This window comes from Gallinula chloropus (genome assembly GCF_964237585.1).
Source record: "Gallinula chloropus genome assembly, chromosome: 5".
NCBI classification, from domain to species: domain Eukaryota; kingdom Metazoa; phylum Chordata; class Aves; order Gruiformes; family Rallidae; genus Gallinula; species Gallinula chloropus.
In genome coordinates, this window is record NC_140090.1 from 33718820 (window position 1) to 33736667 (window position 17848).

The following is a 17848-nucleotide window of genomic DNA, read 5'->3' on the forward strand; positions in this document are numbered from 1 at the left end:
ACTATTACTGTTGTAAGGTTTTACATTTAAGTACCTGAGGTTTAAAATTAAATGTCTAATATAATTTGGCACCGGTAACATGAAGCCTGTGACTGCCCTCGGAGAAAATCTAGACAGCTTAGTTCGGTGTTTCAAATTGCTGTCTGCTTGATAGTGAGCAGATCGCGCGAGTGGCTCACTATTTAGCTAAATACCACCCGCTGCTCAGCATAATTTTAAATGCAGTAACATATTTGCCTTAAAAACTCAGAAATTTAAAGAGGCTGTTGCAGCAGCACATGAAAAATTAATTCTTTTTACATTCTTTTTATTTTTTTTTTCTTACTCTTGTAAGTACTTGACAGAAGTAATTTTAGCAGCAGGAGAGAATAAAAACTGGGGGCAGTAAATCCCTGTCCGGGAACCTCTTGTGTAGATTCTTTATGGACCCAGAATTGATCTACGTGTCAGATCCTGATGTAGTTTAAACTGTTTATCACCCTAATGGTGGTAGAGAAACCATGAACATCAACTTATAATCCTCCATGAAAGAAATTGGTGTTTGCAGTCAATGAAGGCGCAGCTTAACCTTATTGATAGATTTAGAACAATTACTGCTGCTGCGACTATTGGCCAAGAGGTTTTCCTGGATCCCACTGGAAGCCTGCAATTCATTTGTCTTTGACAAATCTTTTCCTTGATGGGTTATTTATTCATTTATTTATTTATCCCCCCCCGCCTCGAATTATCTATAGTTGCTCCACTGCTAGGAAATGTGAAGGATTCTCTGGTCTCTGGGAGAGGGGAGCCATTCGTAACCTGTTCAGGTGTTGCCTGCTCCTCCTCTGTGGATTAAGCTCTTGTTTTGTTCCCTGGATTCTTTTTCTCCTGCAAACTTTCATAGTGGGGAAAAGCAGGATGGTTTGGAGGCACTGAGGAAAAGCTGCCCAGGATTACTTTTGTGAAGCATCTCAAGCCTGAGCATGAAATGCAGCTTTTCCCAGTGGAATACTGATTAATATTCACCAGTGGCATCGCTGCCATTCATAAGAGACAGTGCTGCCTTGCTCTATGCTCTTTGCAATCTGTATTACTGTAAAGAGCTTGAGAGACAGAGCCTCAAACTTGGCATCATTTATTGAAGATAAAGAAGAAAACACAGTTACATGAGACAGCAAAAATGAGGTTCATGAGACTTTGAGCTCACAAAAGACTTGACGCTGTTCCTTCCTACCTGGGGATGAAGTAGCAGAGCTTGTTCAGTCTCTTCTTAAATGTCAGGTTTTATAGTTTGACTTCTGGGGCTGTGTCCTGAGAATATCAGAGGGAAGAATTTTGTTCTTAAAGTTACGCTGTTAAGCTCCTTGTGAAACAGCGCTGCAAACAGTAGTTTGCACGGGACAGGGATTTCTTTTCTCTGGACTTGTAAATTGTCATTTGAATTCTAGCACGATATAAAATTCTGCAGTAAATCAAATATCTGTTTAAATATCATCCACTTAGGCTTTATCACTGTACAATTGCTTGTACGGGCCATTTGATCTCTGCTGTAATTTATGTAAGTTGTAATACCTGGTGTCTTTTGAGTTTCTAACAGTTTGGTGTTGGGGTTTATTAATGTGAAATTGAGTTCTCACTGTGCCATGGGGTACGAGAGGTCACTGGAGTGTTTATATTAATGCAGACCTTACAACTTGCCTTACTTTTCTGATCCTAAGTGCTGGGAATGATTAAATGATGGAATCTTGTGCAACACGTTGAAACAGAAAATGGTTCAACTTGCTTCTGACAGTCCGTAATGTTTTCATTTCAAAAGCAGGCTAGAGGAAACATCGTTTAGAGTTGTTCAAATTCAGTAGGCAAATTCTTGACTAGGATAAATTCAGATAGATTTATGGCATCTCAGATTTATTTATGTTAAATGTTTATGGATGGTATAAGTTGGCAGAGCTTTTTCTTTGTTTTTCAAGGAAGAAATAATTGCTGAAAAGTGAATGTAAAGTCATGTTCTCTTTTTTTTCTAGCTGCTCTAGAGCTACTCTAATATTTCCTGAAATTACTAATATTTAATATTGTGAAATTGGCTGTGTATAAACCAGTATATATGCAAGTAGTTTACATTATCTTGAAGAATAGGAAGGAAAAGGGAATGTTTGGGTACTTTCAACACCCTTTTGTGACCAACAGATGGATTGAATCTGGCAAATACTTACAGAGGGAAACCTGGACAGTTCAGCAGGGTAAACTCTGCTAACAACAACTTATTATTGCCTTGGCTTTCTGAATAGCCTGACCTAGCTTGAGGAGCAACAGGAAATGGTGTCAGGTTGGGTCAGGGGAGGTTTAGATTGGATATCTGGGAAAATGTCGTAATGGAAAGAGCAGTCAGGCATGGGACCAGGCTGCCCAGAGAGGTGGTGGAGTCACCATCCCTGGAGGGGTTCAAAAAACGTGTAGACGTGGCACTCCAGGACATGGTTTAGTTGGCGTGGTGGATTTGATGATCCTAGAGGTCTTTTCCAACCTTAAAGATTCTGTGATTCTATGAAACTTGGTTTATAAAGCACTACTTCTTAGCAATGCCTGGGAAACCATCCTCTTTCAGCATGAAGCTTCCAGGATTAAAATTTAGTTAACATTTTTGACAAACTCTTACCTGAAGTAGCCCAGTCAACCAGAAATAGTAAAAAATGCCATGCAACCATGTCCTAAGTAGGTCCCACCAGTGCAGTAGCATCTCTGCATTTCCTCAATCAGGACAGGGATTAGGAAATGTACTTTCTCAGAAGTGCTGCAGCACCTTACTTGGGGCTAATAATGCTTGCACCCTGCAGGACTTCCCATTTCAGATTGATTTTAATTCATAGAGGGGAAGATGCAGTTTTGCAGCCCATGGTTCCCCAAAATAACATGAGGTGTGCAGGGCAGAGTGATGGCTTTCCTTAGGGAGGTTCCTACCGGGTTCACACCATACATAGATGTACCTCCTGTTCTCTGGGTGTGTTTGTTGCCAAAATGATGGGAAAAAACCCATCCTGTCTTACATAAGAAGGACCTCTGTCCTCTCAGTGTTCCTGAAATTCTGCCCAGCATGACATGCTGCAAAAAAACCCCAAGTAATCTGGGGCAAAACCCTCTGCAGTCTGCTGTCTCTGAGCAGTAGGTGTTCAAACATTGCTGGCTTGCTTGCTCGCACCACGTCATCCAGGCTGTAGGTTGCAGCTCAGTGAACATCACAAGCTGTAGAGGAGCCATTTGGTCCCATGGGACTTATCATCCATCAGAGAACATGTTGCTTTACGGCTTAAAAGAATGAAAGAGGTTCTTCTGCATCTTTGGTAGAGGTGGGAGATGGTACCAGTAGACCTTTGAGACCTCAACTGAGCTTGGGTCTTGAGGCTGGGTTGAGGAGGATAGTGCGTCCATGGGTGTTTCTGTGCAACTGTGCTGGGTTTCAAGGAGGAACTTACCTAATCCTGCTGTTTCAATCCTGAGCTATACTCTAAGCATTTTTACAATTCTGTAGTTGTAAGAGCCTGGCACAGGCTGCCAGTGAGGTGGTTGAGTCACCATCCCTGGATGTGTTTAAAAAAAGGGGTAGATGAGGTACTTAGAGATATGGTTTAGCTTAGGATGGGAATGGTTGGATTCAATCTTAAAGGTCTCTTCCAACCTTGTGATTCTGTGATTCTCCAGAAACCCATCTGCTTTCCTTGTTTAAGATCCTCTTCTTTCTGCCCCCTCCCTCCCCCTGATTAAAATATAAAGAATTGTTGCATTCAGCAATTAAATTCTGTGCTTGGTTCGAAAATGGCAAGAAATGTGAGTTTTCATCTTCGGATAATTTGACATTGGCAACCTCATGCTCATCTTAATCTTGTTCACAGCCTGAAGTGCCAAATGTCTGTCAGTAAATTGTTTATGTGACTAAATTAACTTTTTGAGTGGAACTATAAAGCTTTGTTTTTTCCCAACATGTACTTATGGATGCTTAAATGTACATTTTGCATTTAGTTTCACTTAAAATTTAAACTGAAATAGCAACACGTATGGCATAATCCTGGGGCAGGAGAAGGGATGGACAGAAGGTTTGGAGGTCTTTTCTGGTGGCTGATGTTGATTAATCTGGTTTGATTGTCTGATGATATTCAATAAATCAGTACTTTTTCTGCCTGTAGCTGGGTTTGGTTGTCACACCTTCTCTGTTTCTCCACACTCATAAGAAAAGGAAGAACCACCTCAAACCAAAGCCTTTTATTTTTATCAATTTATTATTTTAGCCTGACAGGAGAGTGAGAAGACAGGATGTTCTCTGTCAGGTCTGAAGCTTGTGCCTGCCCATCACAGAATCATAGGGGTTGGAAGAGATCATCAGGTCTAACGCCCCTGCCAAAGCAGGCTCTCCAGCTCGTGTCTCCAGAGATGGAGACTCCACACCCCCCAGGCAGCCTGTCCCAGGGCTCCTTCACCCTCACTGTGTAGAAGTTCTTCCTCATGTTGGTGTGCAACTTCCTATACTCTTAACTTGCAGCCATTGCCCCTTGTCCTGTCTGCACAGAGCACTGAAAAGGGGCTGGCCATTTCCCCCTGCGTCCCATAATTAAGATATTGATAAACATTAATAAGGTCACCCCTTAGTCTTCTTTTCTCCAGGCTGAACAGCCCCAGCTCACTCAGCCTTTCCTCACAGGGTAGATGCTCCAGGCCCTTAATCATCTCCGTAGTCTCCTCTGGACTCTTTCCAGGAGATCCCTGTCTTTTTTATACCAGGGAGCCCAGAACTGGACACAATACTCCAGGTGGGGCCTGACCAGGGCAGAGTAGAGGTGGAGGATCACCTCCTTCAACCTGCTGGCCACACTTCTCCTGGTGCAACCCAGGATCCCATTGGCTCTCTTAGCCACCAAGGCACACTGCTGGCTCATGGCCAACCTGTCATCTTCAAGCGCAGGGTTCGCATGTTGCAGTAGTACATCGCTCGCTGTCTTCAGCCACCACCAAAAGTCAGTCCTTAGCAGTGAGTAAATGGCTATCACAAGAAATAGGGTGCTTTAAACTTCAGGTTGTGTTTTAAAATACACGGACCTCTGTGGCTGTCTCCTTGTCATCAACTGCACGCTGGTTCTCTGCGGCTCAGATGCTTGACATCTGTCAGACAACAGCACTTTGAAGTCTGTAGAATATATTCTCTACTCCATATCTATATTAGTATCTGTCAAAACGGGAGGGTTAATATTGACAAGGCTTGCACCCCTGTGCTAAGTGAATTCTTCATCGGGGAGGCCGTCCTGCAGTCTCATCTCTATGAAACCATAGTCTAATCTTTCAAAGATTATTCTTTTTCTTCTACATTTGTAGTTTAAGATTGCTTTCATCTGAAGCACTCGCAGCTTGCAATGAGTTTTGCCATGCTCTTTCTTGGCAGGTCAGTCACTGGATAGTTTGAGATAGTTTTATTATCACAGAAATAAATGTGACCTGTGGTCTTAGGCTGCTTAATTTGTGCCCAAGACATCAACACGTCGACTGCGTTCAGTGGAAGGACAGATCTTCTGGCACTAGCTGCAGGGCTGTATCCCACGTGAGGGTGGCTGTGTGCGGTTAGGAGCACTGTCTCTTGATAAATGTTAGTTGCAAGGAAATAAGTACATGAGCTGGATTCACACAGTTACCTACAAGAGTTTTTGAGCTTTCTAAAAACAAATAGCATTTACTGATAATAACGTCAATTGAGAGATGCGTTCTTAAGTCAACCTACAGGAAAGGCTTAATACTGCAAGAGCAAAGTGTGACGCTTTATAGACTCTGCTAATTCAAATAATGTGGCTTGAAAATTCCATACACCAAATGATTTCCAAATTTAAGGGCCTTGTAAGTGAGACTTCAGCAGGATATAAGTGAACTCCCCAGATTGGTATGTGTTTGGTTTTCCTGATCCTTTTATCTCCATTTTTATAATCTGTGAAATAATAAAATGCATTATTAATTTAGATCAAGTTTAGTAATGTTTTAAACACAAAATTGAGAAAGCAACGACCAATGTATAGCTACCACTGGAGTGAGTCCCAATTTCAGAATTTCTTCTTTTGATGTCCATAGTTTGGAAGTTCAGACAGTGGCTTACAATAATTAGATTCCTTGTTTAATGCGTATCCAGAAGCATACTGCTTTGTTTTGCCAGGATCCGGATGAAGCACGTGCAAGAAACACACACGCACACAGTGCGCTTTTATTTCTTCTCCGGCTTAATGAAGTCTCTGTTCCAATTAACATGAGAGCGATTGTCTCATCAAGCATGTCTGTTCGCAGGCTGGGTTTCTTTCCAGTCCAGATCACAGAGCGTGGGCTTAGAGGGTTGTCGTGTATACCTTACCTATGGAATCCAACGCTTCAAAGCTTCTTCACAGCATCTACAGTTCAAGGAGTGAAAGAAGCCTCTGTGTCGAATCCGATACGCAACTCCTTCACAACCCGCTGATTGTTGGGGGAAAGCTGAAGCGCACAGACCTGGCCTTCCTGCAGGTGGAAGAGCATCTCCTTTCAAGTCTCCCAGCCCTTCGTTCCTTACAGTTGATATCAACCCTTAATTCGACGACGGTGTGCGTGCCACCCACGGTCCAGGTCGATGAGGAGTATCTGGTTCACAAGCCGCTCTGGGCGAGCAGGTTTTCTGGCATGGGGGTTTCATGAGGGCATACGAAGGGGACCGGCTTTGGTTATCTAACCCTTGGAAGAGCTGGGAAGAGGTAGAAAGAGTGCTTGATTGAATTTAAAAATAAAATTAAAACCATGTTTGCCAACGACAGCTATGTCACCTGACCCCTGCAAAGACATGGCTTTGCGTTAAGGGCTTTGCTTTCCAGCTATGGGTTGTTGCAGTAGGAAAATGCTTGGCTTTGCCTTCGATGAAGAGTATCTATGCTGTTGCTTCCATTATTTCTTTTTCTTTCTGATACCAGTGCTCGTGGCGTACGTTGGCAGGAAAGCCTCAGCCTTTTTCCTACCTAGCACGATGCAGTTACCTGCCTAGTTGCTCTACAGCTTTAATTGTAAAACGTTAACAGGGAAAGTAGCAACACTGCTACTTGGGCTTGTCGCTGAAGTCTCATAGGCTGGCAGCAGAGTTTCCTAAACTCTTCTCAATTACCAGCGAGCAGGTTTGATGCTTGAAGTTATCCACAGGTTATACAGGCTGGAGGTTAAAGTGCAAGGCTAGAGATAAGAGACATGGCTCTCCTGGCTCTGAGCATCATTTTAAAGAGAGGCAGTTCTTCCTTTCTGTCTTATTTTGCCTATCTTAAGTACAAGGTAAATATTTTAGTAGGTGATAATTCAGTGCAGCGTGGGATTGTCATTTTCCAAGTGCCCTGAGACCTCAAGGCTCTATTTCAAAGCAAAATATTGTTAAATGAGTTCTTTCTGCAATCAAAGACAGTGCTGATCAGTAGATGAGGGCGGAGCTCTGATCCTCTCTGCGTAATTTATTCTGCATATTGTTTTGACCAAGGTTATAAAGCAGTATTTGTCATGGTGTTTATGTAGCTTGTTCGTCCATGATGTGTTCTTTTAGTAGTGCTCCAGGTGTTTACTTCCCTGTAAATCACCATTATTTGGGGTGGTCTTGATAGGTTCCCAGGGCCAGCGTGCCACAGTGGGTTACTATTCCTGTGGCGTCCGATTGTCTGCCTGGCTTCGGAAGTGGCAGGTAGATGTGACCTGGAATCAAACCAGCAGATACTGCCCTGAAACCGTTCCACAGCCATACGGTTTGTCTTCAAAAGGACCATCCATCCTCTTTCTCCCTCATGGGGTGGCTAAGAACTGGTTACCTGAAACTAATCCCCATAACTAGCTGCCTTTTGTAATATTCCTCACCTCTCTGTCTTCTATGAAGTTGATGGTCAGGAGAAGCAATGCCCATAGCATCATCCACCCAGCATGTAACAATTCAGGCTGACACCATGTAAGAATCACATCTTCTCAACAGATCTGATGCTGCCCAGTGAAAACGTTATGCCAGAGGAATTAGACACATCCCTTCTACATCTAGTCTGTAGATCTGTTCAGCAGGAGCCATGAAGTATGTTTGCCTTGGGATGTGGTGGCATCCTGCAACATCTAAGACTTGCATTTCTTTCTAGCTTGTTGTCCTTATGTGTTCAAACAGCTTGTCACGCTTGATCTTTCCACAGGGCGTATTCAGCGTACGGTACGAAGGGGGCAAACGCAAAGATGCGCCTGTGTAACGTGGGATAAGATAAATCAGCGAACTGTGTTAACTGGGGAAGTAGTTTATAATATCTCTGCCCCTGACCTAAACCTGCTTGAGGCAAGACGTGCAGAGGAAAAGATTAGTTCCCGGTTCGCGGTCGGAGGCTTGCAGGTCCTCTGAAACACAGTCAGTCTTTACCGCTGATGCTTGTCACCTTCTTGGCAACAAAGGAGTGTTGCTCAGGAATAGACCTTTCCTCTCCTCGTGTCAGCTGGTAAATTCCTTCTGTGATGCAAGGAGTTTATTTCCTTCAGTGGCTTTGAGAGGGACTTACCAGGGTGCAGTTGCTTACTTTCTTGCTAGGAATATTTCCCTTTCCAGGGAGAGAGATGGTGTTTTGCTGACACCATAGGACATTGCTCCTTAGGAAGGAAAATGTAGTGAGCAATGTACTTTGGGGGGCGGATTATTCTAAACACTGCATGGCGTTTCTGCTTTCTTGCTTCCTTTGCAGTAGCCAGGAAATGAGCTAGGGGTAACTTTCCTTTAGATAAAGGGAGATGGCAATGAAGGTATCTCCAAAACTCCAAGCATCAGTCCTTGCAGTCCCTGTGCCGCACTGCCCTGAGACTGCCTTTCTCTCCCAGGTCCATGGGTGACATCCCTTGTGTGTCGCAAAGTGGTTTATCAGGCTGCAGAGCAGAAACAATCCCATCAACGCCAAACACGCCTTCGGGTCTGCTTGGCTCGAGGCAGGCTGGCGCATACGAAAAACCAGACCCTCCAAAAGCAGGGAGATATTTTTTTTTTTTTTTAGTGAAAGAAGGGAGCTTTGTTTGTCTTATTTAATTGACATTGCTCATAGAGGAAAGGAGGCAGGAACGTGGGCATTCGGTGGGGCTTGCTGTACGTGACAGGATAGCTTTGTGATTTACAGGCCCTAGGCATAAGGCTGGAAAAATGGTAGATGCCGTGGAAAGAGACTATTCCCGAGGCTCTTTCATCTCCATCCCCCAGTTCTGCTCTGAGCGGCCTTTTAATTTCCTTCAGTGCAGCAGGTTAATTTAAGCCCTCAATAGCTCGAGTGTCCAAGCTGAATCCAGCTAAAGGCTGGCCAGACGCGCCCAATTCCCACCAAAGGTACAAGCACTGTGTACTTAAAAAATATTTGGGCTTTTTTTTTGTGGGTTCCTCCCCCACCCCCCCCCATAAACTGTAATCTCATGCCACCCCTTTTCCTGTGCTCACAAGTGTGTGTTACCATCTGCAGACTTCTGTCCAAGCTGCAGTTTTGACAGGATTTTAATGTCGGTCCTGTACACCTGTGCCTGACTCCAGCCTTCTTGCAGTCATTGTGCGATTGCAGCATCCCTTTAACTTCGGTTTGAGGCCGAGGAGGAATATAAAGAACTTGATAGAACATTTATGGTAATAGCTGTAAAGGGAAGCTGTAGAGCATTGGATTTCACAGCCAGAAAAATCTCAGCTTGGGGAAATGGGTCTGAAATACAACTACAGATGGTTTTAGTCTATTGCTTCCCCTGTTTAAATAAAAGGATTGCTTTTTTCGCCTCTATTTAAAACACATGTGTAGAAGATGAAAGTGTCCAGCTATTTTTTTATTATTCAGTCCACCAGCTCCCGACATCTTTGCCTTATTTCATTTCAACACTAATGGCACAGTAAAAAGTTCTGAACCACCCTCTTTGGATTCATCCTTCCTTGGGTCGCAGCAAAGATTCCTGCTGCAGTCAGAGCTGTTGCTGTTGTTTTTGTCATCAGCGCTTTCCTTTTCCCCCCTTGAACCTGGTGCTATTAATTGTGTTGCTGCTTCTGCTCTTTAATTGATCCCATTCACCGGGTCCTGCTTTTGTAACGTTTGACTTCTTGTCACTTCGGCAAATCAAAAACCCAAATTAATCAATCTCCAGCCACTTGAGAATAAGGCCGCGTTGGGGAGCTGGGCTTGACAAAAAAGTCTAATTTCACTTTGAAAGCCTGTTGGAAAAATTTAACAAGAAGATGCAAGAAAAATGTAAACCAGATCAAGCTGGACTTTGGTCTGCGGAGAATAGCGTCACCTGTTGAGTTTGTTTCAAGTTTTTGTAAATAGGTGATTTGACAAAAATACGAAATAAATCAAAAGACACGAAGATAGAAGAGGTCAGAATATCCTTGTTTCCGCTGCAAATGGTTACACAGGAGAGAGGGTTGTGTGTGTTTGAGAGAGAATAGGAACTGTGGGCCAAAGACGAAGCTCCTCGCTCGGATTTTTGTACCTCAGCCTTTGTGCTGTGCTATTCCCATACCTTGTACATTGTCTCTTTTCCTCATGCTTTCTGCTCCCCCAGTCCTCATACCCTGGCCTGGTGCACTCGGACTCTACTTACTATCCCTAATTTTCTTCTTCTCCTTGATTCCTCTGTTGGTATCTTCTGCAGCTCAGCTCTGCAAGGGAAGTGGTTTCAGTCCGGATCTCAGGCACACTCTGAGCAGATGCTTGGGAGTTTGGGATGCAGGTCAGTTGTATCCCGTGCCAGGGCTGTCAAGGCCAGGTTTGAGTCAGATTTCTCTCTCTCTTCAAATCCAGGAGGGTGCTCTCTCACATCCTTAGAGGGCAGAGGGATTTGTCTTTGAGATGCGTTTCTGGAGGACATGCAGCATCCAGATAATAAAACTATAAAAAGATAAGAAGTGGGATGTGTGCGGGTTTTGCAGACATAGTACTGTGAGAGGATATCAGATGTAAGTCTGTCAAATGGCAAATAACACACAGCACAACAGCACAACCCCTGAGACTCTTCTGAGGAGGATTGCTTGGTTTCTTTTTTCATTTAATGTTCCATCTTCTAACTCTAGGTTGTGGTTGTTGACAACATACTTTGTCCCTTCCACCTCTTTGTCATAACCAAAGGGAATTGCTCTTATAACTGTAATTACAAAATGCATCTAGGGGAGAGGCAGGCACGGGACTTGCTTGCTGAAGTAAAAGCTGCGTTGAGTTTTTTGGTTTGTGCTTTCCTGCAGAGGAGGGTCAGATTTGACCAAGCAGAACTTTTGTCTTACCCCATGCGTCATGCACTTGATTGGGGTTTTTGATATCCCATCTCTTGATAACTTCAGAGGTTTGGTTACCAAGGGTCACTTGTTGCCTCTGAGCATGGGCCAAGCTTCTGCGTATTTTAAAATGGCCTCAACTGACTTGCATAAATGTAAACTTGCCCACAGCATACTCTGGATTTACTATTTTGCTACTTTTTCTGTAACAAGCTCCTATCTTTGTCATACTGGGTTGCACAAAAGCTCTCCCAGCCTTGGTATGAGCTTTCCTGACCTGCAAAACTTAGAAAGTCACCTTGCAAGGAGAAATAGGGGTTTTGTTGGTATGGAACATTGCTGAACCTGCATGTGAAATTCACAGCTTCCTCCTTATGGCGTCATGAGCATGCAGAGGTAAAGCATGAGGATACACATCGGCTCTCGCGTACAACTGCGTGGGGTTAATGGTTGCCCTGGGGAGAGAGGGAAGGGGGGAAGGCTGGCTGTTTGCATCTCTAGCTCGCTTCTGTAGGTCACAGGCACGGGAGGGAGCCCGGTGATGAAGCTCTGTTTTGGAGGAGAAGGCGTTTTTCAGCAGCATGTTCCTCCACGTCATTTACAAATGTGGCCCGTCAGTTGCAGGAGAGAGGACGTGCTGGCGAGGACAACCCCAGCTACGTGGTATGGGGAGAGTTTTGTCCTTAATGTGGTATAATATAGATATACACCCTGCAAATGATGACCATCATCAAGGAAAGCTGCCCGTACAGTCCATCAAAAAACTGCGAAGCTAATGATGGGCTGGGCAGATAATCGTGGGAGAGTTAATTGTAAGGTTCGATATGGCATCTTGTCAGCAGAGATAAGTTGTCACGTTTTCCACTTGAGCTGAAACTAAATGATTGTAAAATAAGTTATGAGTGTCCTTGGGCCTGTCTGCCAGAATGATGGCTAAGAATACATTCCTGGCCCATCAGTCTCAAGCAGCCCGCTTGATATTTATGCGAACTGAATGTTATTTTATTCCCCCTCTAGTCATGCTTGTCAGCTCCCCGAGTGAAAAGTGAAACTGCTTCTTTGACTCATACTTCAAGTATTGAAGCTCGGAGAGGCTGCAGATTGTTATTATTATTACTAGTATTATATATTTTTTCGGGTGTGCGTTGAACATTGATGCCCGATTGGGAAGAACTAATGGCTGACATTGAATGCGCAGGATGGCTGCAAAACAGCCCATCCCAGCCCAGTGAAACGCGTCTTATGAGTTCCAGTGCCTCTGTCAAAGCTGGTTTAGATGTGAAGTAATGAGGCGCTTGCTTTTTTAATTTGGCGTGCCTTTTTCCTTGGCTTTTTTTTTTATCCTTTTTTTTTCCTTGTTTTTTTCCTTCTTTTTTTTTTTTTTTAATATATTTAATAGCGCCGGCAGTGGTCGTCTGTTCTCAGGCGTGGTAATTGATACAAAATAAAATGCATTATTTGTATTCAGTCAGGAGTATGAAATTGCATTCAGCGGGCTGAAGCCTGAACTCATTTACAGTTTTCCGAAGCCGGGCTTTCAGGAGCCCCTCTTTTCAATTTGAAGAATACCTTGTCAGGCAAGAGAAGTAGTGGGAAATGGGAAAGCACAGCGTGTAAGCCTAGCGCCTTTTGATTGCTCATATTTTAAACCGGGAGAATGTTAAATAACTTCCATCTTCAAAGGGTGGTCTCCGAAACCGGGAATACGGGGCATTAATACACCAACAATATCAGCTCGGCACCCGTTTACGAGCGAGTGGCGTTTCTTTTCTGGTTGAGGGGGAGGGAAAGTGTCGGGCTCTTCGCTTCGGAGCCGTTTGACCCAAGGACGGCAGGTTATTACCTGGAAAGGGCTGCAGATAACGAGGATTTACCATAGGAGGTTAATTCTTCAGCTCCCCGACGTGAGTAAGTCGAACTGTACGTTCCTCATTTTTCAGAGCTCATGAGCAGGTTTTGTTGGTGCAGTGTATAGCCTGGAAGTAAGACTAAGGCGCAGCTGAGTGTAGAGACCTACCTGAACATTTTTGAACAGGGATCACGCTGGAAAAATACATTCTATATCAGGGTGTGGTTTCTTCACCATTTTACAGGTTCGGGGCATCGTAGTCGATGCTGGAGTGGCATCTATCGATGGCTGCAGCTTTGCATGGCTGCCTCGGGGACCGCAACACTTCGGCATGCATCTTGGCACCGTGGATGTTTGGAAACAAGCTTTGGGAGAGGGTGGCAGAGCTGACTTTTTCCTGGATTTTTTTGTTTTTTGAGTGAATGAAATGGGATGATTCTTTTTAAAGTAAAAGCTGGGAAGAAGGCCTGCCCGTATGCCACTTGCCTCTTATTTTCTGAGGGGTAAAAAGGGAAACGGTTTGAAACATTGTGTTAGATGTGAGTAAACCTTCCTGGCTCTCTGGGATTTTTTTCCTTGATGTTCTTGAATTTTCAGGAATTTTGTAAGCAAATGAAAGGATGGGAGATGCGGTTTTTTGGTGCCCTGGTCCTTGCCAGTGCCTGTGTCTGCGGCTGGCCTGGCACAACATGGCAATTTTCAGGTCCTTGCTGCAAAGGAAGTGGAAAGTGAGGGTCTCTGTGTTGGGTTTTTTTTCTTTTTTTTAAGTACTCAAAGTAGGAAACCTTTTTAAGTCTCAAACTAGATGTGAATGCTTAGACCCAGCAGTAACCAGTTTGCATCCTTGGCCGTGCCTCTACTGCTGGCATCCTCTTCGGCATCTTCCTTTGGCATCAAGGAGCCAAAAGTATCTGTTTTCCCTTTGCCAAGAGCATGCTAAGCACTGGCACGGATTCTCATAGGGATTTGCCACCTTCTTCACCTGGAGAGACAGCGCACCCTTGCCAGGATTGCTGCTTTGAGCATTTCTTGGTCAAATACTTAAGATCTCCTATACAGATATACAGAATATACATGCCCCTGATTCCCTTCTGTGGTTAAATACTTGATTGGCTTCAAAATAGTGGACGTAGGGAAAAGAACAGAAATCCTTAATATAAAGCTTATGTTTGATTTGGTCTTTATTGCCAGGCAATTAGCTGCATAATTTATCCCCCACTAATAACTTGCAGCACAACTGTGCTTAGTGGGTAATTAGTAAGTAAACTTTATTGGGGGTGGGGAGGGAATAAAAAATAAGTCTTTTTTTTCAAATAGGCAGTTTTAGGGGGATTTAACTACTCTGAAAATCAAAACTTAAAGAGTAAGTAGTCTCTTGACGATATTTTTCTGACATATTCATCCTAAATTCAAGCCTGGTTTTGCGCTTAAGTGCAATGTGGTATCTAACCGACCTTTGCTTCAGCTTCACTGTACATAGTAGAATGCATTTTTAGTCAAGTCTGGGATGTTAAAGTTTATGATTAAAACCAAATCCAAACCAACAAAACAGAAATGTACTTAGCACTATTCATAACCAAAAGATTAGTTGCAATTCAACTAAAAATCATATTACCGACCTTACCTGGATTAAGGCTCCTTGAGCATTTGCTGTACGATAGGACCCAGATGGAGAGTGAAATTTCAAGTATGGATTAATTTCCTCAGCTTTTCCTAAATTCTGCTTAGATTATCTGGACTGAAAAAGGGAAGAGCTACTCAAGGAAAAGGCATATGTGTATTGCAAGCTGTTATGTGGACCAAGGAAGAGACCATGGGTCTCCTTACAAGAAGGAGGCATCATCGACCTTTAATTTTGATTCGGTTGAGCGAGCTAATTGGTGGGGGAGGGGAGAAAATGACTCTGTCATTAGTTTTTAAAATTGTTGCGTGTTACACCACCATAGCTAATACAGTGGGAAACTAAACACAGGATGGTATTTTTTCATAAGGAGCAGGTAGCAAGTGACCCTTTGTCGCACAATATTAATTGTACCAGGCATACATTAGTCACCTTGTTTTCCCACCTTTATTGTCATCACCACCTTTTCTTGAGTCTCTCTCTAATATTAATGAAAGCAGATAGCATTCAGAGGATGTTAGGGTCTCTCCATTCCATTATGTATTAAAATGTCCTAGCGTTACATGTGTTAATTTGAGGATCAGGAGGATCTTTGTAAGAGACAGCAATTGGAAGTAATAAAGTGATTTCCCATTGTTTTTTTGTGCATTCCAGCTGGCCAGCTTCTAAAATCGATGTGGAATCCTGTTGATTTAACAGGACTGGAATAGGAACTTCAGCCAAGTTGCTTTTTTTACACCCTTATGAAAAAGCAGTGGATATTGTTTGGAGACCTTTGGAACTCAGTGAGCTCCAGAAGTTAGCTGCTACCAGGCTGCAGGGAGTTCTATCTTGGATTCAAGCAATGATTAATTTAAATTATGTAGTATTTTCATATTTCCTTCTTTCCCCCCTCCAACTGCAGATACCGGATTAGGAGATTCTGTGTGTTCAAGCCCAAGTATATCCAGTACGACGAGCCCCAAACTCGATCCACCTCCTTCGCCTCACGCCAACAGAAAGAAACACCGCAGGAAGAAAAGCACGAGCAATTTCAAAGCCGATGGTATCTCGGGCACAGCTGAAGGTAAGTTTAGTCTGTAGGGGAAGGCTGAATTCTGAAGTCTTATTCCAAAGAGCGGTGTTAGGTACAACTCAACCACATGGTTGGCTTTGCATACGGAAGGTAAAGAGAATCCTGCTGAAGTTCTCTCTTAATCTCTTAATACTGAATCTGAATGACCTGAAGCATCACACAATGGTGAATTCGACCGACACATGTTTAGAACTGGTTTTTTTTAAAATAAATAAGTGTCCTGATTTAATATAGAGCATCTTTAGCCCTACAGGTAAGGTACAGGTATACTTGTACGATAAAGAAGAATGAAGAAGTCAGGTTCACTCAGCAGCCGCATGGATCACGTTAGAACTTGTGTACTTCTTCAGAATTATTAAATCTGGTGGTGCATCTTCTGCTTAGACACATCCCGAGCTCTAGAATTGCGAACACTTCTGATGCCTGTCACTGTTTGAATATTCATCTGTGCATGGAAAGATTGTGTTCTTTGAGGATAAAAAGGAAAAGGGGAGAGTTTAAATGTTTGGGTTCTTTTTTAAGAACCAGAAAGCAAAAGCCAGAAAGAACTTCTTTTTTTTCCGTTAGTTTAGCTTACTGTTTCCAACACGAACACTGCTGTAGCTGTTCAATGCCCTTCTGAAGGGGTAACAATGTGTACAGTAGCCAGATAGCGTATAAAACATGCTTGTAGCTTTAGAAAAGAAGAAAAGAAACATGCTAGGATTCAACCAAAAGAGGTCCAGAAAAAAAATTAAAAAAAAAAAAAAAATGAACAAGGGTGGTTGGAAAGCTCAGAAACTGGGGAGTCAACATAGAAGGAGAGATGAAAAACGGAGACAATGGAATAACGTTGTCGAAAAAGAGGAGTGTTGAGTAAGAAAAAGATGCGGTTGTAAGCATCGGAGAGTGAAAAAACAGCTAATTCAGTATCAAAGAGCGTTGGAACAGGTTCTGAAAAAAGGATGACAATTGTGGAGAGCTGAGGAGACATTAAAAATAGATGTGATAATAGTATACAACTGAGAAGGGGCATGTTAACTACTACTTAGTCATCCTTATTTTCCATTTATTTAATTTCTCAATTGCACTTCTTTCACATACGGAATTTATTTCCCCAGCTATCTATACAAATCCTTTCTTTAAAAGCCCATCAGCTTTTTCTCATAATAGCTCCTGTTGCGTTCTCTTTCCAGTCATTTAACTATCTTTACTGTTAGTTTCCCCCTAGTATATGGCCTGAAGCCAAATTTTATTTTAACCTTTCATTTTTAATTTGTCGTAGTCTTTTTTTTTTTGGCCTTTTTTTTTTTAACAATCTCTCTTACACCACTTATTTTCATACCTCAATGGCAAATTATAGAGAGGGTTTTTCAGAGCACTCACCATTGGCCCAAGACTATTTTGTTGGAAGTCAATATGAATCAAGGCCAGCTGGATATCGAGAGCCTTTGAAAAAATCTTTCTAAGTACTTAATACATGTATGTTTTCTTTCTCCTGGGGAGATTTATTTTCACAAGTCACTGGAGAAGGAGCCTGTGTGGTCCTGGTCTGCAAGCGTGGACTTCTGACCTGCAGTGAGCAATGGGGGATCTGCAGTCATCGTGCATCTTGCCCCTGAAATCTCTCTTCTGGTGGGAGCAGGGAGTAGGTGGTCCTTCATAACCCTTCACTATTTTCTCTTGCGCTTCTCCTCATCTTCCAGCATCATAATGTGCTAGTCTGAATTCCTTCTGCCATAACTCAATAAAACTCCCACATAAGTGGGATAAATTTGCTTCCAGAAGGGCAAGAACCAGCTGGCAAGCGGCACCAAGTGATGCACAGAGGGTCTTAAAACCAGCGGTGAGTGCCCACACCTGCTTTTACAGCCCTTGTATCTCTATAGTAGCCCATCAGCTTCCTTTGACCTGCCTCTTCTAACATGTCTTTTGATGGGCACTCTCTTCTGGCTTAGAGGTCATGGTTGTCTGTCTTGGGTGGGCCACGGGGCTTGTTAAAGTCTTTGTAACTTCTCTTGTAAAGCACAACCCAGTGAAAAACAACGACTGGCCACGAGAACGGAATCAAAGCTT

At 43.2% G+C, this 17848-nt stretch overlaps 1 protein-coding gene across 2 annotated transcripts in view; it reads left to right on the forward strand.

Annotated features, from left to right (window-relative positions):
• Positions 1–17848, forward strand: part of AGAP1 (ArfGAP with GTPase domain, ankyrin repeat and PH domain 1) — a gene marked incomplete at its 5' end in the record, with an annotated part of 392415 nt that overhangs the window by 280653 nt on the left and 93914 nt on the right. For both annotated transcript variants that reach the window (XM_084265229.1, XM_084265230.1), the window contains one exon: positions 15623–15784. In XM_084265229.1, coding sequence (XP_084121355.1) covers positions 15623–15784 — 162 coding nt within the window. The remainder of the gene's footprint in view (positions 1–15622; positions 15785–17848) is intronic.